We start from the raw sequence: 23,921 nt of genomic DNA on the forward strand, positions 1-23,921 counted from the left end.
TATATTCTAGTGTCACTGCTGGTTGTCTATTAAGACTGAGATGATGTTTATAAAAAAAACTAGCGGGGGAAGCTTTACCCAGGTGTAAAATACGCTTGCTTAAATATGTTTTATTTTGTCTAGATTTCGTATATAGTCGTGATTTCAAAAGTAAAAAAAAAAAACGTATTTGGGTGCCGTCAGTTAGAACCGAAACTGTTGCATTCAAAGCTGGTGATGTTACCACTGTACCAACGTGACATGCATATAAACCGATTAAAAATAAACTAAGATGAAGGAACAAAATGTATAACGATTAACAAAAATTTTTTTTTGACCCCCATAAAAACAATTTTAACCGGCTAAAGGCCCATAAAAGAACGGCCTGTAAAAAATCTAATCATTTGAGGCCCCTAGCACTGCTTTTAGTTTTGGAGGAGATAGTTTGAAAATATGGAGACAGACCGGCAGACAGAGATATATAGCCATTTATATATTATATTACAGGTTACTTTGGCCATCCATAGTTATAATTAAATTGTTTAATATTTGTGAAAGTGTATTGTCTTTAACGAATTAAATTATTGATCTCAATTTTACTTATTTTAAAATCCAAAATAATATTTAGATAAAGTAGTGTTCTTTTATTTATAATAATGTTGCATACTGAGTGTTTAAAGATAATGTGGTTATAATTTTATTTATTTTTTTATGACATTGTTAAATCCAGTTATTTACTATTTAAATTCCAAATCTATATTTGTAAGCAAACTAATTTCCTTTCATGTTTATTTTTTTTTTTTCAGCAAATTTGTTATTAAAATTGAACAGGAAAGAGGAAGCTAGTGCTATTTTTAAGATTCTTGTAGAAAGGAATCCTGAAAACATGGCTTACTATCGAGGCATGGAACAGACCATGACCACAGGTAAGTGTTTTGCTCTTTTCATTCCCAAAAGTTTTGACTTTATGAATATCGGAAAGCTTCAAAGATTTTGTCCTTTTTATTTATTTTTTTTTTTATAACTCTTACTTACGTTAGATATAATGGGCTACTACTTGGATACGTGGCATAGTGAATAAGGTACTTGGTAAGATTCAGTTGTAAGTTCTGGAGGTTGAAGGTTCAAGCCTCGGTGTGGGTGACACTAAAAATACAATTGCGAATTAGTTAAGACTTCTAACCAGTCATAGCTGATAGAACAAGAGCATGCTACCCTCAGGGTTCTGTCTGAAATTCTGTGCAGATTCTAGAGTTTGACAAGATACACCTGAAGAAAGTTGGAGGTTACATCTGAAACATTAAAAATAACATTTAATATGAGAACAGTGAGAAGAATCCAAATAAGCAAAAAAAGAAATTTTTTTTCATTTTAGATATTTTCAAATTTTATTTTATTTCTTTTTTTTCTTCCTCAGCTACTCTTGTGGAACGGTTGAAATATTATACAGATGTATCAGCTAAATTTCCAAAAGCATCTTTACCGAAGAGAGTGCCTTTATCATTCACCACAGGTCAGTTTTCTTTCAGTCCTTTTTAGAAGTGTTGAATTTTTTCTTTAATTACATATTTTTAAGTTAAAAAATTACATTTGATATAACGAACATTTTTTTGTGTGGTAAGTATTAAATAAGATGTTTTTAATAGCACAATTCCAAGTAAATATTTATACAACTTGAAATAATTGTCAATCAGAAATGTTTAATCTTTAAAAATCTATTTGAGAATGTGTTTGGTATTTCATTTTAAAAAAAATTTTATTTTTTTTTTAAATTTTTTAAAATTTTTTAAGATAATTTTATGAATTAATATTATATCATGCCTTAGTGTGTGTGTCTGTGTGTTCTAATGGCCTCTATGAAAGTCTCTTCAAGCTTGTCCGCATACATCTTTTCCCATTTCATTATATACAAGTCATATATACAGTTTATATACATTTATACAGTCGGGTGTGTATACACATGGTCGAACTCCTTTAAGGGCCCTTATGTTGTGTATCTGTTGGATGTGTTATTCATTAGTATTTCTTAATTGTGTGTGCATACATGTTAAGAGTTCACCATACTTTTTTTTTTTAATTTATTATCCTTTGTTTGAGGTGCGTTTCTTCCTCGTCAGTAATGGATGATCTGTAAAGAAGCATTCAAGATGAAAACAAGATACTGATTTTTTGGCAAGGATTTCTTAATTCGTCTATGAGTGAAGCTGGGGAGCCCTTGTATTGCTCACTTAAGCTTTCTTGCGTTTTTATTGACACATCTTTTCTTTGACCCTCCTGGTCTCAAAACTAACTCTATCTCCAATCAAATCTGACTGACTACCAAGCTTCAACTCCAATTCGAATGTCTACTCCAAAATATCCTATGTGCATTTCTATTAATATCGATGTATGTGTTAACCGGTCTGCACCCAAAACGCACTGACCCACTTTCTAGCAATGCAGGTGCACGTTTTGTCAATTGAAGTCACCGAGTTTGATAGGTGTCACTGGCAACCCCTTTGACCCCTCTGACTTCTCTGCACTTGCTCGACACACGTAAGTTGGGTTCAAATCAGTACCGCGTTTATTGCGTTACTGATACGCAACATTAAATGTTAATGTAAAGATAATACATTTGATGATGGAAAATGTACAAAGAAAATTCTATCCCAGCTATAGCCATTTTACTTTTTTTTCTTTGCTTTTCATTAGTTGCAGTTTACAGTTAGGTGCTTATTCAAATTGGCACTTATAGTGATAAACAAAAATGCAAGAAAAACTTTTATATTGTACGTTTTGCTATGAAATGAAGATTTTATATTCCAAAAATCACAAAAATTGATCAAGTAATTTTTTTTTTTTTTTTTTTTTTATACAAATTTGCTTTTTTGCCGATAAGTGACTGACAAAGCCATATTTTTCCAGAGAACATAAGGGGAGGTAATTGGTGATAATTTTGATAGGTTCTACATGCATTAAGGTTTATCTGCCTTTGTCCACTGATTTGTTGGACATTTTTCTTTTTTTTTTTCCACCCTTATCAAGACATTAAAATTTGCTTTTCTTGAATAAAAAAAAAAAAAGTCATTTTTCATCTTCATTTCGTGACTGGTACATATATCATAAAGACATTTCTGTATTTTCTTTAATTTTAAATGCCACCATAAATGCCAATCTGGATAAGCACTGTTGGTTGAAATAAGATTAGTACAACATAGTAACTTGATTTTATGGTAGAGAAAATCTTGTTGATAAAGATACAAACTTTGTAACCAGCTAATGCAGGATATATCCTAAGGTTTTTTTTTTTTTTTTTTTGTTTTTTTTTTACTAACTTGTGATGTCATTTGACTAGAAGATGATGGAATTTAGCATCTTTTGTCATCTACAAGTAGGTCATTAAAAATATCATTGCTGTCATTTTTGCCCAATTCAGCTTCCAGGTCGGCCACCCATGCAGTTTCATTTTTCACTACCAGTGGACAATATTCAAAGATGGCAATCTTTTTCAGTTTGACAGGAAAGATGTTTTTGATGACATGTATGAACAATTTAAAGATGAGCACCTCTTTTAGGCACTTTTTGTTTGTATAGACCACCAAGTTTGTGTCTCATTTTTAACAAGTCTCCCCTTCATCCACAGGCATCCAACTGAGTTGACCTCTTTTGTCTTTTAAACATTTAGTATTTAAATAATCCAACCATACTGTCCACAAAGTGGAATGCTCCATGATGGTTCATTATTTCTTTTCCCTCCTATTTAGTAAAAAGTTTTCATATTACAATTTGTAATTATTAGATGACTTTAAGGTGAAATTAAAATAATAATGTATTGTTGATATGATTGCTGTAGGTGAGATGTTCAGGACTCAAGTTGATCAATATTTACGAGCAGCTTTGCACAAAGGGGTGCCTCCATTGTTTATCCGTTTAAAAGAACTCTATAAATTTCCAGAGAAGGTAAGTAAATTTTCTTGTTTAATAAATATAATTTTGACTAACTTATTTTATTTTTTTTAACTATTTTAAAAAAAAAATTCTTTTTAATCCTATAAAGTACTAATTTTTTAGATTCTAAAAAGGTTTTTATTTTTTTAAATCTCCTGTCCCATTTTTAACTGGGTGAGGGGTACAGTTTTCTATCTAACTTTACTGTAAAATAATTACTCCTACTTTTTTTGCTTAATAGAATTTTTAGCAGACCTCTCTCCAATCTTAAAATAAACATTTAAGATTTTTCTATTAAACTTTGCAAACTGAATGCTTTCTAAAATTGAACACTAAATTTTTAAAATCTGAACATTTTAGTAGCGTTATAATAATCTGAAAACTTTTTTCTAAAAGTTAAAAAAAAAAAAAAAAAAAGACAAACTTTTTTTTTAGACAAAGAAAAAAATCCTTGAAATATTAACATCAGATTGTTTTATGTTGAACGTGCATAACAAATAATTTATTAAAAACACAACCCTTTTTTATGTATAATGTGAAAAATTTGATGCTTAATCAATTGTATTTTTGCAGAATTAATAATACTTAAACTTAAAGTCTGTTTGGAATAAAATTTGTAGAAATTCTTAAACTTTTCTTTTATGATATTAAATAGCTTCAAATCATTTTATGGTGAACTTTTATTTAGAGTTAAAATTTGATATAAAAAAGTAAATTGATCTTAAATTTATATTCAGTATTGGAAGAATTTTATTTTATTTAAAACAAATTTTTTTTTTGTTTTTTAGCACAGTGTCATATGATAAAAAATTAGTTTTTGATTTAGGACCCCAAAAATAAGACAATGCTCGACTTCTACCTTTTTAAGCTAGAGATTTCTTTTTTAAATAAAGTGTCACGACAGAATTGACTGAAGTGTAGTGAGATTAGACTAGTTGTTAAGCCAGAGGCAGATTATGTACCCGTTCATTCTGCAAGTTATCCACCAATGTAGCAGGATGAACAATCAGAACTTGCCAGTTATCAATGGCGGCATTCCTTGGATTTTCATATGCTTGCACTTGCTGTAAAGTTTCTGCAGATACAGAAGTGCAAGCAACCAAAAACCATTGATTCCTAAACAGGTTACGTGGATTTCTGTCATCAACCAGTTGTAAGTGGTGAGCTTGTCCTTTGCTGTTCCACAAAAACAGTACCTACAAGTACTTTCATGAGGTTTAGCTCACTAGATGAGATGAATTACCAGAATATGATGCTTGTTATATTTGAAGTACACATGAGGGCCAGGTATGACTTTCTATCCTGGTATTCTTAGGATACATCTGGTGAGTCTTGCGAGATGCGCTACTCCTATAGCTTATGAACTTTATGCATTCAAGGACTTTGACATGTTTGGATGCACTTTATGCATTCATTCTTCTGACTAAATCATAAACTGCACCGTCTGTGCAAGATGCAACACTGCTATTATCACAGATACTTTTCTTAAAGGAGATGTCACTGGTTTGATCATATTATTTAATTCTCTGAGAAAGAATCCATCTGCAAATTGGTAGCCTTAATTGCATCCATCGACTAAAAGAAGCACAAAGGTAGTCAATGGAAGACTTGGATAAGAAGAGTGAGGACATACACGGAGCTGAAATAAGTTATATACTCGGCTGGTGGAGGTGGACTCCCTTGTTACGAGATGTGAACTCATTCGGAGTAGGCTCAATACTGTTACAATTTCTCATAATGTTAAATTTTTTATTTAAAGACATGGTATGCTTCTTTTGTGATCGGAAAAAAAAAAACTTTTCTCACTGATTCTTGAACAATATGCTTTTAAAAATTTGAAAATCTGTTAATTCTATCATTTTTATCGACCTTAATAGATCTATCATCACTCGTCATTTCTTAAATTTTTACAGGTAAAAATTATTGAGGAACTTATGCTTGGTTATCTTGATTGTTTGAAAACTGAGGAGCGTTTCCATCCTTGTAAGTTTTAAACAGTTTATATTTTATTGCTAAAAGAAATATGTGATCCTTTGGGTCAACCATTGAACTCGAGTTAAATGTTTTTGAATCTGGAAAAAGTGAGTTTGCAAAATCAATTAAATGTAAATTTTAGTTGCTTTTTGCTTCCTACACCATTTTAATATAACTCTTTCTAGAATATTTCCATTCCCATATTCACTTGGTTATTATATGCTCTATTATAACCAAACATGTAAATAATGATGTACCATCTTGTAAATCTATTTCAGAGTGAGTTGAATAATTTTAACATTGAAATGCTATTTACTTTAATGACTAGTTGTTTACAAAAAAAAATACAGTATGAATAACTTTAGAAATACTATTGACAACCTTCACTTAATTATGGACCATGTATACAATAAATACCCTCAGAATGTAGCTGCTTTTACTTATGCATTTTCTTTTTGTTTTATTTATAAACAAGGTCATATTTGTTTTATAGAAATTTGTCATTTACATTTTTTTTTATTTTTTATTTTTTACTAAAAAAAGCATTTTTAATTAATCCCAGTAGTTAATGGATTAACATTTGAGTTGGATAAATGCCGATAAAAAGATGCAAAAGTAACCTTGTAATTTTTTAGTATTTTCATCCTGGGATGCTTATTGTATATACATGGTTCTTGATTACTTTGTAATTAATAATAGGAAAATAGTTATTTTAATTCAGAATTTGTTGATAAATCTTTGAAACGTCTGTAAACATCCTTGAAGTTATCTTCTCTTCAACTTTTTTTTTTCTTTCTCATCTTTTTCACTGTATCAAAATACAGCTCAAGTAGAAAAAGAGCCTCCTACTGCCCTTCTTTGGACCTATTATTTCCTTGCTCAGCATTTTGATTTTATGAACCAGTCAGACCAAGCCCTGAAGTATGTTGATGCTGCCTTGGAACATACTCCCCTCCTTATAGAGCTGCATGCTCTCAAAGCTAAAATTTATAAGGTAATGAAAGGAATGGAATTTTTCATTCTTTGATGTATCACAACAAAAATTTTATAATCTTAAATGTTATCAAAAATTATTTTCAAAAGACGTGTTTTAATTTACAAAAGATGGGATAGTTTCTTTAAAAAAATATACAAATATAACGTGTAAACATTTTTTCTATTAACCTATTACAAATTGTTTAAACATAATCAAAATTACTGATTTCTTTTTTTAATTGATTTATAGCAAGTTAGATATTGATTCTTGAATATTTTTATATTCTAAACTGTCCTTTGAAACATTTCATGCATGTAGTTAAAGTTCTGTAAAAAATTGTAGTTCAATTATATCAATTGGTATTCTATTAAAACATAATCTATCAGTCATTTACAAGTTGATTGATATAGATGTAATTAGGTCTTCAAACCAATCTTTTGTCACTCACAAGTGTTGACTTGCTTTTCCAGGAGTGATTTTAAAAAAAAAAAAAAAAAAAAAAAAGTCTAAGCAATGCCTCTCTTAGATCAAATAAAAAGGAAGTCTCCATGGGGGTATTTCTTGGTAGAGTGTTTTCTCCAATGCAACTTGAAACATCCTCGCGTATATTCTGCCAAGTGATGCTTCTTGTTTTATCAGTATCCACTCTGTAGAGTCGTACAGCAAAACACGTTCAACCATGGCCCTTAAAAATGTTTCTCTAAAGATTGTCAGTGGGAGGACATCCAGATTCAAAAACACAGCAAGACTTATTTTTAAAGATTTTGATATCTTTTTCCACTGACTGTATACTGCTGCTGAGGGTTACAAATACCTGGTTAGATTTCATGTTGGCATTTTTCAGCTTAGTCTCTTTGTTATGGCTGATAAATTCTGTTTTGTCAGCATTAATAAATTACATGAACTATTGAGAGTTCTCAGATGAGTTTTATATATATATTCAAAGGAGTCATCACTTATCAAGGCTTGGAGGCCACTCAAGGATAAGGGTTAATGAGTGTGCAGTAGTCAATGGGAAAATGTAGTAATCGTTAGTAGTACAAATTTGGTAGATTGGATTACTTACAGGGATGACTCATCAAAAACTTGTTCACGCTTAAAGATGACCATATTGTAGTCAGTTAGAAAGCAGGAAAACGGAACAGTTCCACAAGTGTGCAGTTCTTAGAAGTTTTGTTTGTAGAATCTACATTAAGGTTTAGAAACAGATAAAGAGTGGGGAAATTATTGATGGTGTTTTCAGCTAGACAAGTTTTTTTTTGTGACAGTCAGGACGGGGGGGGGGGTGGATAGATTGGAGCTCAGATGAGCACTTGCCATGAAAATAACGATAAAGCTGAGACAGGCTCGCAACGTCGCTTCTGTGGGAAAGAGGTTGCAGGGAAGAGAAAAGGGCATCCCGCACTAAGCTACAAAGTATATTTTGAACTCTGTCAAGGCAAGATAAGCTGCTTCTAGCAGCTCCTGTCTGGACGTGGCAACAGTACTCCATCCTTGGACGTACTTAGCTCTTATACAGGTAGAGAATTGCATCAACAGTGATATATCTACTGAAGTGGTAGAACGATTCCACCATTTTTCCAGCAGCCTTGGCAACGGATTTGATGTAAGTGTTCCATCTCAAACAGGAGTAAAGGTCAGATCCAGAAGCTTGTCAAAACAGTCTCCTCAAGACAAGAGCTATTCATTTCAATTGATGCCAGATGGGGATCAAAGCATTGATGATGTAATGATAGAATCTTGGTTTTAGATGCATTAAAATTAACCAGCCACCTCTTTCCCTATTGTACTACGTGCTTCAGATCAGAGGAGAGAGAATCAGAGAGAACTTGGTCGTTTATGGTGTTTGAAGTGTTGCCATAGATGGTAGTGTCATCAACATCAATGTCTACGAATGGTCTTAGGATGTGATTTGGGAAATCATTGATGTAGATTAGAGAGTGAGTTGGGCCTAGGATCTACCTCTGAGGGACTCCAACATAATTACTGTGAGCTTCAACCACTACTCTTATGAACCTATCAAAGAGAAATGATTAATAAATGAATATGTATTTATTGGAACTTATATGAATAAAAGAACAAAAGCATTATGCAAAAGATTTTATAAATATTTAATTTTTATCAATGTTGAAATGAGTTTGTAAATCCATGAATAATGTCAAAGTAAGTCTTTTTTAATAAAATATTTTTCAGCATGCGGGTGATATGGAGGAAGCTGTTCGGTGTATGGATGAAGCCCAATCGTTGGATACTGCTGATCGCTACATCAACTCTAAATGTGCCAAGTACATGTTAAGAGGCAACCTGATTCAAGAGGCAGCTGATATGTGTGCTAAATTCACTAGGGTGAGTTGTGTACGTGCCCAAAATTCTCACTCTTAAATCGGTTTTCATGGCTGTTTGTTTTTTTTGTTTGGGTTTTTTTTGTTTGCATTTGATGTTTGTAAAAAAAAAAAAAAAAAAAATCTGTAAATCAGAATCTGTTTATCCGTTACAGGAATAGCTTCAAAATAAGCTTAAACCAAAAATCGAACTTATCAAATTCTCATGATAGTTTTTTCTTTTTATTTATTCATATGGCTTTTTTAAAGAAAAATTATTTTCCCCTCCAAAAATGGAGCAAAAAAAGGCCAGATTGTAAAGGCTACTCATAGAGTTGACTAAAGCACATTTTTTTATATACAATACTCATTGTTACACTTTAAATCTCTTTATCCAAAAAGCAATGTTTGTGTATAAGTTTAATGTGACAACTGGTTACACTATAGAAACTTTCCTGTTCTGATCTAAATCAAAAAAGTTTCTTTTTAATATATTTATTTATAAAGTATAATGAAGATTGTCCCATAGGGTTTGAACCATCAATCTTTGGGCTTACATTCAAATACTAGCCAATTGCACCACAGTAACATTTGTTTCTTTTTTGAAGTTTGCATTCAAACTATTTTATTAATTTATATTTATTTTTTTTGCTTATGACTTGCCATTTGAATATCATTCAAGATATTGCAAGTTTTTTTTTTTTTTATATCTGAACATATTTCCTTTTCACTGAACATTCAACAAACTTGTTTTTTTTTTTTTTTTTTTTTTTTTTTTTTTTTGCAAGGTTCCAAAGTGGAAAATTGCTAATTTTTTATCTCAAGAATTCACCCATATAAAATTGCTCATTGCACAAAAATGAGATTCTATCTCGTAAGTAGAATTCTCCGAGTTCAATCTCTGATGGATGACACACGGCGTGACGTTCAATCTTTTTCCTCATGGACTAGCATGATGACTGCTATAGAGATGAATATGTTATCAGTTGAATGATTCAGAATATTATGAGAAGATCGCAAATGAGGAATGTTATAAACGACATTTGATTACTATTGAGGATGGATTGTGACATTTGTTGACAATAATAAGTTGGGCTATGACAACAGAATATTTTTATCGTTTTGACTCTCGAGTATATATCCGATACCGACAACCAAGAACCATATCACTCATATAAAAGCTTGTAAGATATCAACAGATACACACTCGAGAGTAAAAACAATGAAAAGAATATGCTGTTGTCCTAGTCCTAATAAGTTAAACAGATTTTAAGAGTAAGCAAATCTCCATCTAGATGTAACTTTTATCATCAGAATGAAACATAAAACCTAGAATATTTACAGAAATTAATAGATTAGTAAAAAAAATAAACCAATCTCCTAGGCAGATATTTATCTAGCTTAAAGTTTGATATAATTTTAGAAATATATATTTTCAATTTTAACATAAATAGGACTTTTTTTGACTATTCTGTGGCACACTCAACATCTCACGAGTGCTTCATGCATTTAAAATATAGTAAATGTTATCATAAGCAAATAAAATTTATTTGTAGAATTGCTTTAAATCTATAATATCTGATAAAATATCAAGAATTTCAGTGGATGATTATTTGCAGAATTCCCTTTTCCTTGTGGTTTGCATGAATTTATTTGTTGATTGGTCATAATTTTGTTGTTGTTATGTTTGTAGCTTGCATTTCAGTGAATTCTGATGATTGATTTTGTTTATTAAATAAAGAAATCCTTTTACAACCCAGAATTCCAGTCATATCTGATCCATTATTCAATTACACATTCATACTATTGGGGGGGGGGTATGAACCCTTCACCGTCTAATAAATTTGTGTTAAATCATTTAGAATTGGGATTGGTTTCAATAACTAAAAATGTTGATCATGGCATGAAAATAGACAAATCAAACTTTTGCTGTATAATATTTTGCAATCCAGAATATTTTGGATTTTACTTAAAAGTTAAATAATAAAGAAATCCATTAACATATTCAAAGATGTATTAATATAAAAAGAGAATTTTTTTTTTTCCCCCAGTCATTTTCAAATGATTTTTTTACAATCAAGTGGCTTTTATAGTAGTGATGGAACTGCTCCATTATCCCCCTCCCCCATTTACTATACAATTACCAATTCTAATTCTAAAATGGTTAACCTCCCCCCCTTGTTGTTCAGGGTGTTCACACATAATTGCCTAAGAAAAGTATAATCTTTTGTTTGGGGGGCGGGGGTGAATTTAGCTGAGGATATTAATCTGTAATAATAAGTTTTAGTTAAATCATTTGCTACAAAGAACGCAATCTAAACTTTTGCATTACATTAAAATAGAAGTTTAAATATGAAAAGTTAGTAATATTTTAATTGATAAAAGGTTTTGTGTGTGTGTGTATATATATATATATATATATATATATATATATATATATATATATACACACACACACACACACACACACACATGTACTCAGTTTTATGTTGGTAAATTTTCACTTGTTTTGAAATTGTCTGAACAACTAAACTGCCAAATAGTTTCATTAACTAAGAATCAATATTATGATTAATCTTTGATTTTATTGCCTTCTGTCTCCCTACCAATCAACCTTTTAAAATCTTTAGAAATTTTGTTTTCCGATCAGTTCAAACATGGCAACTTAAAATCAAAGGACTCACACCAAAGTTAAAATTTTTAAATTCACTGATTAAACTTGACCCCAAGCTTTTTAAATGCTCAAAGTCCCCCCCCCCACTTTTTCGCTCATCATATAAAAAAAAACCACATTTTTTTATATTTGACCTTTAATTATCAAGTGTTAATATTTTTCTTGACAAAAATATTTTCTTTTTAAACATTTTTCAAAACCTCGTAAATCTACTGCATTATTTATGCAAAATTTTATTTTTACATAAGTGAAATAAATTTACATTGTATTTTGATAGGATTTATAAATTTTAGTTTACTAGAAGTTTAAAAATAAATATTTATCATTTCATCAGTAGTATTAGCAGTGAAAAATTAAGTTAAAAAAATTTGTGTCAAGAATTGTTTTGGAAATTAGGCTCAAATTTGTCAGATTCCGATACTCCAAAAAGTTCTTATTTAACCCCCCCCCCCCCCGGGATTTTTTAATTTGTGATACAGACTACTTGTTCCAACACAATTTTCCAATCTAATTAAATTTTGGAGCCTACATATGTTTTAGCCTCAATTTCATGTCCTTTTAATAAGATTTTATCTTGTAAGCAGTAGAGTGAATGTAATAAAAAAATTAAAGATTTGAGGAAAAGCATGTTTTATTTTTCCTGTGTTAACAAAAAATGTTACTTTATTATGGGGAAGTTTTGGAGTGACTTGATCATTGTAATATTTTTGTTTCTTTTTGTATTTCATTTATTTTCCTTTTTCTTTAACAGGAAGGTGTATCGGCAATGGAAAATTTGAATGAGATGCAATGCATGTGGTTTCAAACTGAATGTGCTGCTGCCTATCAGAGATTAGGGAAATGGGGAGAAGCATTGAAGAAATGCCACGAAATTGATCGGGTAAGTACAACTCCATTGTTTAATAAACAATTTTTTTTTTTTTTTTTTTCAGAAGAAAATTATTAAGCAAGAACATTGGTTTCAGAAGCAAACAAAACATGTTCATTGAATTTGCACATCAAACTTGATCATGACTCGGTATATAGACATTTATTAAAATGCTATTTTGAAGTTGAGCATGATTGACCAAACACTATGCTATTTCAAACGTAAACTAAACAACATATCCTCTTATAAAAAGGGGGGGGGGAATGTAGAATTTATTGAAATTGTTTGAATATTTATATGGTTAGGTTTTGTTTACAATATTTTCTAAAGTGAACAATTTTTTTTTCTTTTTGCAGCATTTCACAGAAATCATAGAAGATCAATTTGACTTTCATACTTATTGTATGAGGAAGATGACTTTGAGAGCATATGTGGGTCTATTACGATTAGAAGATATCCTTAGGAATCATCCATTTTATTTTAAAACAGCTCATATAGCCATCGAGGTAAGTAAATATTTCTTCAATTTTTTTTTTTTTTTTTTATATAAAAATGTTTTGTGTGCATTTTAGCAAGTGAATCTTTTTTAATAGATTCTATTGTGTTTATAATCATATTCTTTTAGAATGGAAGCTTTTTTTTTTCTAGAAAAAAGATTGAAAAAAAGAACATTTTAGGTAATTCAGCATACTAACAGATTATAATCAGCAGAAAGTTTGGATTCGGCAAAATTAGACGGTGATAGACTAATTCTCGTTCCAGTTCATAGCAGTTCTGAGCTCGTCTTTAAGTAATTATAACCTTCTTTCATTAATTTTTTCACATAAATACATTTAGATCTTATTAAAAATAGATAAAACAAGCTTAGTGTTTAAATTAAAATTCTGTCTCTTGACATTTGATCTTGGTCAGAGAAGGAGAAATCCTTCTAGTAATGTTTATTTTTGTTACAATCCTGAATACCCCCTCCTTTTTTGCTGTTAGAGCATGATTTTTTTCCCCACATAAAAAAGTGGATCTTATGCAGAGGTGCAAGTCTCGACATTATTTAATTTTACTTTTGTGTATTTTTTTTTTTTTTTTCTATTTTAAGATGTGAATTTTTTTTTTGTTTGTATCTTTTTTGATGCTCCTGCCGTTTATGAACTATGCTGAAATAATGTTATCATTTAGATACCTATTAACATCGGGAGTGCTTGGTTAAGTAACTATTTAATAAACAAAAGATACTGTAAAGATTGAACTTGAAAATCCTATCAAATAATAGAATGACTGTATCTTTTTTTTTTTTTTTTTTTCTATAGTTAAAAGCTACTGAATAAAATAATTCTTTTGACAATAATATCTATATTATATATTTTGTAGTTTAAATTTGAAATATTCGTATTTTTTAGAACTGTTAAACATTCATTTCTGTGAAAAAATGTAAATAAATATTTAAAGAAACATCTAAATAACCAAACAAAAAAAAAACATGTAATACATCCATAACAGTACATAAACATTTATAAAGTTTATGGATATTCTTTATTATATTTAAAGATAATATATCTTAAATGTGCGAAAATAAACATTTATTTAAAAAAAAAAATATACACTTTTTTTATAAGGGGGACGAAAAATTAGGTTGTCATCGTTTACTTTTGTGTAATCTTGATTACAATCAGTTAATATGCTGAATTATCAAATTTTAATTTAGCAAAGGGTTCTCCATGAAAAGATGTATTTTAAAATATCTACTTCAAATTTCATTTGATAATTCCATTTCTTTGTTGATAAAAACTCATTATCCTGAGGAAATGATAATACGCTAGTAAACATTACAGAAGGGTGAAAATTATGAACAGATACGGTGAGGAGTAATAGTAAATTGTGAAAGAGAAATGATGTTAATAAAATTTTGTGACTATGTAACTTGTAACGATATAACTTGCGCATTATTTTTATTTAATCAATTGAAAAAAAAAATACAATTTTTTAATATATAAAAGGCTGTATGTGTGTCTGTCTCCATATTTTCAAAATCTATTTCTTCCGAAACTAAAAACTAGGGGCCTCTAATGATTGGATTTATTAATGGGTCGTCCTTTTACGAGTCCTTTAGCCAGTTAAAATAGTTTTTAAGGGGTCAAAAATGGTCAAAATTGAAAAAAATCGTGCATTTTGTACATTTATCTTTGTTTATTTTTATTTTTTAATCATATGCGTGTCGTTGGTACATATTCACCAGTTTTGAATGCTAGTTTTGCTTTCGGTTTCAATTCTAACTGATGGCACCCAAATACTTTTTTTTTTTTTTTTGAAATCACGACTATAATAATATAAACAAAATTTGGATGAATTAAAATATATTTAAACATAGTTTACGACCACTAGTGTAAACTAAAATGAAATTTTGTAAATTCTATTTCAATAAAAATTTTGTAAAATTCACTAAAAATGCATATTTTTCCAAATTTCGAAAACCCATTAATTTGACATCCGTAGACAGTAAAAAACATGCACATACATATTGAAAGTGTTTTTTTTTTTTTTTTTTTTTTTTTTAAGCCAATATTGAAATAAGTTTAAGTTATATCCAGATCCTGAAATAACAGTAAAATTTTCATAATTAAAAAAAAAAAAAAAAAAAAAAAATTATTAATGTTAGTTTTAATTATAAGATTTCTGTTTAATTAAAAACTATAGAATCGATTTTAATGTTTTTATTGAAGCTAAAATAAATTTAAGCATTATTTCAATTTCATTAAAATAAAATATTTTTTAATATCTAAAATTATTCATCCCAATTTGTAACTAAAAAAAAATTCCTAAAATTCTACCCAAGTAATACTAAATAAATTACCGGTGCATTTCATATATATTTATATATTGAAGAGTTTAACTTCCAACTAATCGAGTCTATTTTCTAATGATTTGTTCCGATATAAAAAAAATAACCGGATTAAAAAAAAAAAAAAATTTTTTTTTTTATACATATATATATATATACATATATATGTGTGTGTGTGTATATATATGTAGCGTGAATAAAATTGTTGTCAAAAAATAAGTTTGTCTTATTTTTTTCAATAAACTTCCATATTTTTCTTTCGGCATTAAAAAAAAAAAAATGCAAATATTTTGAAGCTAAACCTCTTCAATTTAGTTAGGACAAAGGTCCACTTTTTTTAAATATTTTTATGTAAAATCTTAATATAAAAGTCGCAAGTATTTTGGAACTAAACTCTTCGATTTATAAATACATATGAAATGCGTTGTTTTGAAACATTCCAGTGGGCCAAGATCACAGTGTAGTAGCTGTTCTGATGCTGCACTTCACCGTTTCTGATCTCAGTCAGTGGCTGAGAAAATTTTCATGTATGTTTCTTTTTCTTTTTTTTTTTTTTTTTTTTTGAGAGCTGGAATTCTACATTAAAAACTGACGTTGTGTCTAACTTTTCTCTTGTCGAGAGGCAAGTAAATAGGAACATCACCAGTGTACACGCAGGGTATTTAATGGTATAAGAACTCCGTTTTGTTGATATTTTGACGTAGAGGAAGTCATTGGTGTTGTTTTTTTTATGTTTTTAGGAAAAATCTTAATACAAAAGTCGCAAGTTAAACAACTAAATATATATAAGTACATAAGAAATGCATAGTTTTGAAACATCACCAGTGTACACGCAGTGTGTTTTATGATAAAAGAACTCAACATTTGTTGATGTTTTGACAAAGGTATGGTCGTCGTCATTGAAGTTGTCTGCGTTGTTTGTGTTTTGGAAAAATCTCAATATAAAAGTTGAATATATTTGGGAGGTAAACTGTTCAATATATAAATTCATATGAAATGCGTAGTTTTGAAACATCACTAATGTACACTCTGTGTGTCTCATGGTAAAAGAACTCTGATTTGTTATTTTGATGAAGGTGTTGTCGAAGAAGTCAGTGTTGGTTTTTCTTTCTGTGTTTAGGCAAAGATAAATGAGAGTCTAATAGTGGAAATCCTGTTTAAAGCTTAGTAATAGAAAACAACTAAATGGATTATTTCAAGTTTGCTTAATGATTTTCTCTCTTGTCTTGTTCCATCTTACCTATGCATTAAATGAACTTGAATCCGGGCCCCAAAATATGTCTATTAGTGATGCCATATTTAGTAGTGTTTGTTTATAAAGTGAATAACTGGATTCTGGAATGTGAGAATTATCAGAGGTCAGCCAATCAGAATGGATGGAATTTGAAGAGGGAGACTTTATTATTTATGAATCTAATATTGGAAAGATTGTTATGTCTATATATCTATGAGCCAGTTACGATAGGTGTAATCATGATAATATGTAGAATTAGTCCCGTTGACAGCTGGTAGTGGTGGTAGGACTAAATATTTAGAGAGAAAAATAGGGACTCTTTCCTCTCAAGATGTTGCGATGATGATGTTGCTTGTCGGATGAAATATAGCATTTTATCACAACTGAACTTGTCTAAAATGGGGTTTGAAAGCTACATAAGATAGTGTCTATTAGTTTAGATGTATTGAATTTGTATGTGGCATCTGTTGTTGTAAACCTATGATACTTTGGTCCAGAGAATTTCTGCAATCATTTTATTATAGATTTTTTTGTTTAGTGCAGGATGTATTTGATTTATTATTTCTGTTTTTATGTTTGATTAATTTAAAAAAAATGTTTTTCTCTTTTTTTTTCTTTTTTTTCTAGATTTATTTGTATCTATATGATCATCCACAATCTGAAATTGAAAAAGATAAATCTCTTGACACAGGTAAGTGGCAATTGAACATTTTATTTAACATAGACCAAGTAAAAAGTTAACAAATTTTCCACCTTTGGTATATAATTTAAATTGAATTGCTACCCCCCCCCCCCAATCTTCAATTAGTTGAATCTATTCTATCCTTTAGTTTTCCAGTTTCCCAAATATTTCATTCTTAAATAATGAAATATTTGGAGGAGACTGGGATAATTCAAACAGTTTTAGTCAACATATTGTTTAGATGATATAAATCTATTGAAAATAATTTTTAAAAATTCAAAAATACTTTTTTTTTTTTTTTTTTTTTTTATGAAACATGCATTGTGTAAAACTTGTTACTGTTAATCTTTAGAAAATCTCACGCCCAGTGAACTGAAGAAACTGCGCAATAAACGTCGTAAAGCCCAAAAGAAAGCAGAGATGGAGAAGGAAAAACAACGAGCAGAATTGGAGAAGAAAGAACATCAAAATAAAAATAAAGGAACGGATGGGGAAATGGATGGCCCAAAAGAAGAGGAGTTAATCCCAGAAAAATTGGTCAAGGTAAGCCGTTTTTTAATAGTAATTATTTGTTCAAAGCAAAATTAACATTATACTCTTATTTAAAAAAACAAAAAAAAAAACTTCTACTTACTGATTTACCTGGTAGTATTTTTTAATTGCACAAGTAAGTAACTCTGCATTGATTAATAAAAGTACTCAACTGCCCTCTTAAAAAGAAAATGGCATCCACATAAAAATGATTTTAATCTAGACAATGTGTTTTCTGGAAGGAATCTAATTAAATTTTAAATTTTCTTAACATTCTGCAACAATCCACCAAAATAACTAACCAGAATCAAATATTGATTTTGTAGAAATAAAACTATCCATGGAATAAAATTTTTTTTTAAAAAGTTAGACTAACTTTGCTTTATATATTCGGTTAAGGTTGTAAAAATATGTTCATATGCTGCAAGCCTGGGATCATTAGGCATTTTGGATTTTGCTACATCGAATACATGTTGAGGTGAAAAGATTTTGTTTAAACCTGTACAGATCTTCAGTCACATTTATTATTATACTGATTATATCCCATCTTGTGATTCAGATAATTGCCTTTGCTAATCATTTTGGAAAAGTTTTTCAAATATTTGATAGCAAGCTGAGAATAAAACTTGAAATCTTTTAGTACATTCTGTGTCTTCAAATTAGATATCTTCCTCAATTGTTGGTTTTGCAATAGTTTCTTGTACCAAAACTGATTGTAATGTGTGATTATTTTATTAAATAAAAATGGTTTTAAAAATAACTTTCTTTTCAGACAAAAGATCAATTAGATCAGGCTGTGAAATTTTTGAAGCCCTTACAACAATTAGCACATGATAGAATAGAGACACATTTATTAGCATATGAAATTTATTCCCGGAAAGGTAAGTTACAAGTTTTTAAATTTCTTTTTTTAAATATAAGAATTATAATTAATGCAAGTTGATGTTTCTTTGTTTTTATTTAAAATACTAACAGGGAGACCTGACATTGCTTGAGATTGAATGATGATCAAATCTATTGATTGCCTGTTCTAGTTGGGGACCCATTGAGGTGCACTGAGAGGAGCTCCTGGCAGTGATTTAGTTCACAATACATTGTAATCTACATTGCACTGTTGATTTTATAAAATCATTTTTATACCTAATGGCTCGCATTAAAATTTAACGTAAAGTATGGTTCACCTGTGCTCTAAACTAACGTTTATTTTGTCATATCAAAGAACCTACTGTTGATTTTATGTCGGGCCTTTTGGCTTGTGTGGTAATAAAACTTCTCAAATGTACTTGTCGGTGTTAACTTTGGTCAAAATCGCCTGTTCCTTCTTTCATCAGATTTTTTCAATTATCAATACTTCTCAGACATTTCAATACAAAGCCTATCCAAAAACACTGCCAGGCACATAAACTACCTTTGTTTAAATTTCATAAAAATCAGCCTAACCGTTTTCGAGTTCATAGGGAACACACACGGTTCCTTTTATATAATAGTAGATTTATACTTTGTTTTACCTGGAAGTGTGGTATCTGTTATGATACTACAGTTTAGTTTTCCTCTCTTGATGAGACAGCTTTCTAGACCGAGGTAATTTTAATTTTCATACCCATCTAGATTACCGTTTTTGGAGGGGAAACTGAATTTTCTCTACATTAAAAAAACCAACCTTATGTTCAACCAGTGAGAAAGACGAGTGTTTTTTTTTTTTTTTAAATAAAAAATGTATTTTATACATTTCTAGGATCGGTTTTTAATGTAGGGGAAATCCGGTTCCTCCCCAAATGGGGGATTCTGGATTGAAACAAAAATTAAAATAGCCTCAGTCTGATGTAAATAAAACTATGTATTTATAGATGTGATTTTATTATGCATAAAGATTTCCTTGGTCTAGAAAAATTTCTGCTTCAGCATCCTAAAATTCTCAATTCTAGGGTCAGTTTAAATGTATAGAAAATCTTTTGTGTGCCCCCTACCCCGGGTTTATACATAATATTAAAGAAATAAAGATTTATTCCCCCTCTCAGCTTAAAATAAAACTTCATCCCTCGATTGTTAAAGTTTTGCTCAAAAGATAAACTTTGTTGACAAAACCAAACAATTCAGGTTTGTTATGTTTTGTGCCTCTAATCTCCTGGGGTCTTTATACCCTATATGCTCCAAAAAATTATTAGAAAAATTTAATAAAACAAAACCTAACAGCCAGCCATGGTTCTCTCCAGAATGTGCTGCTGCCATTACACATAGAAATCACTCTTTCCACTGCTTCCAACATAATAGATGTATGGAAACTAAAGCCGTATTCAGGACTGGTAGCAACTATTGTAAGAAAGTAATAAAGAACGCAAGAGAGTTGTATGCTCAGTCCGTCAAGTCCAAAGTAGCTGAGCAGCGGCTTGATTCCCACCAGTTTTGGCAAATAGCAAACAGAATCCGGAACAGAAGCGTGTGCTCTATCCCAACTATCATCAATGGACCTGAGTTAATCTTGTTAGCATCAGACAAAGCCAAACTCTTTGCCAAGAACTTTGGAGCTAATTCTACCCTTTGCGACCAAGGCCGCCAACCCCCAATATTTCCTCCTGTATCAGAAAACACACTATGTGATATACATATATTTGTATGTGATGTTGTCAAGCTAATCAAAAACCTTGATTCCAGTAAAGCAACCGGTCCTAACGGTATTCCAATTATAGTACTCAAAAAACTTCAACCAGAACTAGCGCCCATACTTACAAAACTGTTTAAATGTTGTCTTAAGGAGAATTGCTTCCCATCACCCTGGAAAATCTCATCAGTATGCCCTTTATTTAAGAATTCAGGTGATCGCTCATCCCCCTCTCAGTACAGGCCAATAAGTCTCCTGTGCATCATGAGTAAGTTGCTGGAATCTGTGTTAAATAGAGAAGTAATCAACCATCTCAGCAAAAATAACCTTCTTTGTGACACTCAATATGGTTTCCGTTCTGCTAGATCTACAGCAGATGTGCTTACAGTTATCTCAGGATTAGCGAATCTCTCGACGGAGGCTACCTTTCTAGGGCAATTGCTCTTGACATATCTAAGACCTTTGATAGAGTATGGCATAAAGGTTTACTTCACAAGATTTCTAGCTATGGTATAGCTGGAAATGTCTTCTCAATTATTAAATCATTTCTTTCTGATAGGTTCATAAGAGTAGTAGTTGATGGGTAAAAATCAGAAGCTCACAGTATTAATGCTGGAGTCCCTCAGGGGTCCATCCTGTGCCCAACTCTTTTCCTGATCTACATTAATGATCTTCCAAATCACATGCTTACATCATTTGTAGACATTTATGCCGATGACACTACCATTTATGGTAGCACATCTAAGTCAGTAAACGACCAAGTTCTCTCCGATTCTCTTTCCTCTGATCTTGAGCAAGTGGTACAATGGGGAAAGGAGTGGCTGATTACTTTTAATGCATCTAAAACCAAGCTTCTCTCTTTACATCAGCGTTCTGATCCCCATCTGGCATCAGTTGAAATGAATGGCTCTTGTCTTGAGACCTCAAGTTTTGACAAGCTTCTGGGCTTGACCTTTACTCCTGATCTTAAATGGAACAGGTACATCAAATCTGTTGCCAAGGCCGCTGGAAAAATGGTGGGATCCTTCTATCGATCCAGTAGATATCTCACTGCTGATGCAATTCTCTATCTATATAAGAGCCAGATACGTCCAAGGATGGAATACTGTTGCCACATCTGGGCAGGAGCTGCTAAAAAGGATTTGTCCTGCCTTGATAGAGTTCAAAATAGACTTCGTAGCCTTGTAGGAGATATCCTTTTCTCTTCCCTGCAACCTCTCACAGAAGAGATGTTGCGAGTTTGTCTCTACTGTATCGTTATTTTCATGGAAAGTGTTCGACTGAGCTTCAGTCTATGGTTCCCCCATCACCAAACTTTCACAAGAAACACTCGTCTAGCTGAAAACACTATCAATAATTCCCCCCACTCGTTATCTGTGCCTAAACCTAAACATAGATTCCATGATCAAAGCTTCTTTCTTAGAACTGCACGCCTGTGGAATTGTCTTCCGTTTTCCTACTTTCCAGCTGATTACAATATGGTTGTCTTCAAGTCTAACTTAAACAAGTTCCTGATGAGCCGCTCCACTTGTTAACAAATTTACCGAATTTCCATTACTAACGATTACTATATTGTTCAATTTCTACTGTACACTCTTTAACCCTTATCCCTGAGTGGCCTCTTGGCCTTGATAAGTGATGATGCCTATGTAAAAAAAAAAAAAAAAAAAAAGTATAATTCTGTTATATTTAACACTATTTGCTTAAATGAAAGAATTCTGCCTAAATACACACATGCATATTTATAACAAATTCTGTTTGTCTTTCTGACAATTTAACTTTCACAAGGTTACAGTTATCACCATGTTTTTGTTTGCACCGCAGACATTTTACTGTTTTTGATCAGAATAAAGCTAAACTTGGATATTGCAACAATTGTTGTAAAATGGTAAATTTACTTTCATATTTTGATATTCATTTTCTTTTTTTCTCAGGAAAGTTGTTATTAATGTTGCAGTCTATAAAACGTGGACATAAATTAGATCCGAACCATTATCTTTTACACGTGTGCAAGATGAAATTTCTTCAAATAGGTAAGCAATATATTTGTTTTTGGGTCACGTTAATTGATTATTCATATTGTAATAATTATTTGTAAAATTTCATAGAATAACTGAGATTTTTTTTTGTTTATAATTATTTCATTTTATTTTTTGAAGAAATACACTTTTTGATGCTTATCCAGAATTACCTCTGTATTAAAAAATATATAAAAATCTGTATGATGTACATACTCATGACAAAACGTAAATATTATATTCCAAAAATAACGTGAATTGATCAATTAAGTTTTATTTATAAATAAGAAAGTCATATTTTTGGAGTAACAGAAGACTGGTTGTTTTTTGAAAACGATCTAAAAAAAAAAAAAATTGCAAAGGGATATAACTTAATGAGGTTTACTTTGTAATGCCTACAAATTCCCATTAATCGCCTAAAAACTTTTTTTTTTTATAATAAAAATAAAACTTGAGGTTTATGTAATTTTAAAAAATATATTTTGGTTTCATCCCAGGTTTGTGCATTACAGATTTTTTATTTTTGTTTTTTAATACAGTAGAACTGGATATGGTGGTCCTAGGATACATTTTTTTTTTTTTTTTTTTTTAGATTACAATGTGGAATACCATGTTTTTCCAGCTCCTGGTTATATTTGCCCCACCTTACATGTTATAATGTTATTTGATTATATACATATGTATCATATACTGTACTGTATTTTGTTATTAATTTTTAATGCCGTATCCCGGGGTTCTTCTGAATTCTGAACGAGGACTTTTTTTCTCTTTTCTGTCTCTCGCTATTAGCTTTGCTTGCCCTGTTTTAGGAAGTTCAAATCTGTTGACTGCAACCCCGTGTAGAGCCCCTCCTCCCTTTCTCGAAAATGAGACCACCTATAAGCTGTGGATTATGACTCATGATGCCTAAAGATGAGGTCCTCCATTTCAGCCCTTTGGCTAGACGATAGATTGGAATAGCCCAATCCAATCAATTGGCTGGTCACATCATGCTCTAGTATCTATAAATTTATCCCCCAACCATTTTCAATCTGATTCTTATAAAAAAAAAAAATTAAGAAAAAAAAAAATCCTTTTTTTCTTCCCAAATAGATACTGGAAGGCAGATAACAAAGATTACTAATGCCAAGTAGTAATATCTTCAAAAAGTAGTGTTTTCTGAGAATAATGTTGGAGCATTCTATGTAAAATTTCTAGGTTTAATTCTTTCTAAGAGCATTGTTTTCTGAAAGCAGTGTTTATATTAGAGCAATGATGGGTCTGCTGTGTACAGTTATACACTCATACTCTTTGGATAGGTATGAA

General features: G+C 30.7%; 1 protein-coding gene across 2 annotated transcripts in view; it reads left to right on the forward strand.

The window, feature by feature from the left end:
• The window catches only part of LOC145254864 (N-alpha-acetyltransferase 16, NatA auxiliary subunit-like), an 85,969-nt gene that overhangs the window by 57,074 nt on the left and 4,974 nt on the right, over positions 1-23,921 (forward strand). The window contains exons 8-19 of one of the 2 annotated variants that reach the window (XM_080113731.1): positions 786-905; positions 1,397-1,492; positions 3,812-3,918; positions 5,820-5,889; positions 6,705-6,874; positions 9,050-9,211; positions 12,603-12,731; positions 13,076-13,225; positions 17,414-17,477; positions 17,821-18,011; positions 18,772-18,880; positions 22,533-22,631. In XM_080113731.1, coding sequence (XP_079969857.1) covers positions 786-905; positions 1,397-1,492; positions 3,812-3,918; positions 5,820-5,889; positions 6,705-6,874; positions 9,050-9,211; positions 12,603-12,731; positions 13,076-13,225; positions 17,414-17,477; positions 17,821-18,011; positions 18,772-18,880; positions 22,533-22,631 — 1,467 coding nt within the window. The remainder of the gene's footprint in view (positions 1-785; positions 906-1,396; positions 1,493-3,811; positions 3,919-5,819; positions 5,890-6,704; positions 6,875-9,049; positions 9,212-12,602; positions 12,732-13,075; positions 13,226-17,413; positions 17,478-17,820; positions 18,012-18,771; positions 18,881-22,532; positions 22,632-23,921) is intronic. The other variant, XM_080113738.1, reaches the window with a different exon arrangement.

This window comes from Euprymna scolopes, chromosome 3, assembly GCF_053919585.1.
Source record: "Euprymna scolopes isolate OS-2025 chromosome 3, ASM5391958v1, whole genome shotgun sequence".
Classification (NCBI taxonomy): Eukaryota; Metazoa; Mollusca; class Cephalopoda; order Sepiida; family Sepiolidae; genus Euprymna; species Euprymna scolopes.